Here is a 2,488-nt window from a genome sequence, read left to right as displayed (position 1 = left end):
TAAGGTGTCACAGACTCTTAGTCTGGAGTTCTCTCTTGTCCAGCAAAAGAGCAGATGCAGAATTAATTTTGAGAGAGGCTAATGTCTGGGAGGAGACAAGAGCCCTGAGTAAGGGTCCTTCCTCTGTTTTTATTAGTATCAGGAGGCTTACAAACATGATGGACATGGAGAAAGAGACAATGAATCTGTGAACATTAACTCATGTGTGTGAGAGAAAGGAGGTTTTGAAGATATCTCATGTTTGGCGTGTGGGTAACTATGAAACAAAATCTTGGCACTGGGCAGATGGCCGTTTAAGGCAGGCACCAGGCGCTGCCTATGTTTATCTTGTCTAGAGCATGCTAACTCAGGGTCAACAAGGCACCTTTCTTTTACTAATTAGCTCCACTCATCTGTTGTGGTCTATAGCCCTGTTTACCTATATTGGTCCTTCCCTCCTGTGAAAGCGGCTTTCTGTTCTGTACTATGTTGGGGGTGCTTCTTCCCTGTTTACCTAATCTTGGATGCTTTCATACTAAACCTTGTCAAAGCATTGGAGCAAGCTCAGGAAATTCCTAAACTTATTCCCCACATTAAGGAACAAGACTTGATAAGGTGTGGTGACTAATTTTGCAATTATGAGGTGGACTAGTAAAGGGAGAAGTCAAGGATGACTCACTCCCATATTTGTGGTGGGTGGTGGAGGAAATACAGAAGGAGGAGCAAGAATTGAGTTGGGCTTGAGATGAGGAAATCAGTTTTTGAAGAGATGCCCATGTTCATTGAGAAGTACACATGGGAGTTGGAAGTGTTACTATGAAAAAGCAGGTGTAAAAAAATTTAGAGAAATTATTTTCCCATAAATGGTTATTTTTAGTGAAATAAAATTAATACATATTATAATTTTTTATTTCAAAAAATTTCACGAATATATTTTCAAAACAATTCATTCTTATTGGTTAAAATGCAAGAGAGGTAATATTTTGGGAGTTGTCTATTTTATCTGCTATTTAACTTTGTACTCTGTCAGAATTATTAATTAGAAAGGCAGAAAATGATCTGCATTATTAGCAAGTTCTTTCTTTGAGATTCAGGATTTGGAATAAAGCTATTCGACAAACACTGATTTCCCCCAACTTTAAAAAATTTCTTGAAAGTGGTAGTAATAAATTTTTCTTGGTAAATCTCTTTTCACCCAAGTCCTTGTTGTAGCTCATGGATTCATGGATAGTCCACGAAACATCACGGAATTTTTCATGCTGGGACTCTCACAAAACGCCGAAGTACAGAGAGTTTTATTTGTATTCTTTTTGATTGTCTACCTTGTCTCTGTTGGGGGAAATCTACTTATCATGATCACCATTATCTTCAGTCCCACCTTGGGCTCCCCTATGTACTTTTTCCTCTCTTGTTTGTCCTTTATTGATACTTGCTACTCCTCATGTATGACCCCCAAACTCATTGCAGACTCCTTGTATGAGGGGAGAGCCATCTCTTTTGAGGGATGTCTGATTCAATTCTTTATTGCCCATTTACTGGGAGGAACTGAAATCATTCTGCTCACGGTCATGGCCTATGACCGCTACATGGCCATCTGTAAGCCCCTGCACTACACGACCATCATGACCAGGCATCTCTGTGCCCTGCTGGTGGGGGTGGCTTGGCTGGGGGGCTTCCTGCACTCATTGGTCCAGCTGTTCCTGGTCCTTCAGCTGCCCTTCTGTGGGCCTAATGTGATCAATCACTTTGTCTGTGACCTGTACCCCTTGCTGGAACTCGCCTGCACCAACACATATGTCATTGGCGTGCTGGTGGTGGCCAACAGTGGTGTGATCTGCCTGTTGAACTTCCTCATGCTGGCTGGCTCCTACATTGTCATCCTGCGTTCCTTGAGGTGCCATGGTGCCGAGGGGAGACGCAAAGCCCTCTCCACCTGTGGGGCCCATTTTACTGTTGTTGCCCTGTTCTTTGTGCCTTGTATATTTATTTATATGCGGCCGTCATCTACTTTGTCCATAGATAAAATAGTGGCTGTGTTTTATTGTATTTTGACACCAATGTTCAACCCCCTAATTTATACACTGCGAAATGCAGAGGTGAAAAATGCCATGAAAAATCTATGGAGAAAATGAGCAATTGTGGATAGAACATATGGGTACAGTAAAGAAAGAAATAACTAGTCATTCTCAGTAAATATTCATATTTTCCTGATGAGAGCTGACAGACTATTAAAAAATTTCTCAATAAAACTTATTTGAATGTTCAAAATTATATCTGACCTATCCATGTCCTATGATACTGGCCAGACAAGTTATTATATACAACTTCAATTTCTTTTTAACAGTTTACACTGCATTGCAGAACATGGAAACACCATCTCTCCCTCACCTTGGTCTGAGTTGGAGCCATCATCAGCCTGGGGTACTAAGAATCTGTGATGAGTAGAATCCCTTGTTGAAATGGTCCTAACCTGGCCCTCCAACTCTGCACATGAGAATGTTGATCAGAA

General features: G+C 41.1%; 1 protein-coding gene across 1 annotated transcript; it reads left to right on the top strand.

Annotated features, from left to right (window-relative positions):
* Nucleotides 1-1,202: 1,202 nt before the first annotated feature.
* LOC115306877 (olfactory receptor 140) lies at nt 1,203-2,111 on the top strand. The gene has a single exon (XM_029957454.1). It carries the CDS (start codon nt 1,203-1,205, stop codon nt 2,109-2,111), a length of 909 nt encoding a protein of 302 aa, XP_029813314.1.
* Nucleotides 2,112-2,488: the final 377 nt, after the last annotated feature.

Source organism: Suricata suricatta, chromosome 11 (assembly GCF_006229205.1).
Source record: "Suricata suricatta isolate VVHF042 chromosome 11, meerkat_22Aug2017_6uvM2_HiC, whole genome shotgun sequence".
NCBI classification, from domain to species: Eukaryota; Metazoa; Chordata; class Mammalia; order Carnivora; family Herpestidae; genus Suricata; species Suricata suricatta.
This window is presented reverse-complemented; position numbering and strand designations above follow the sequence as displayed.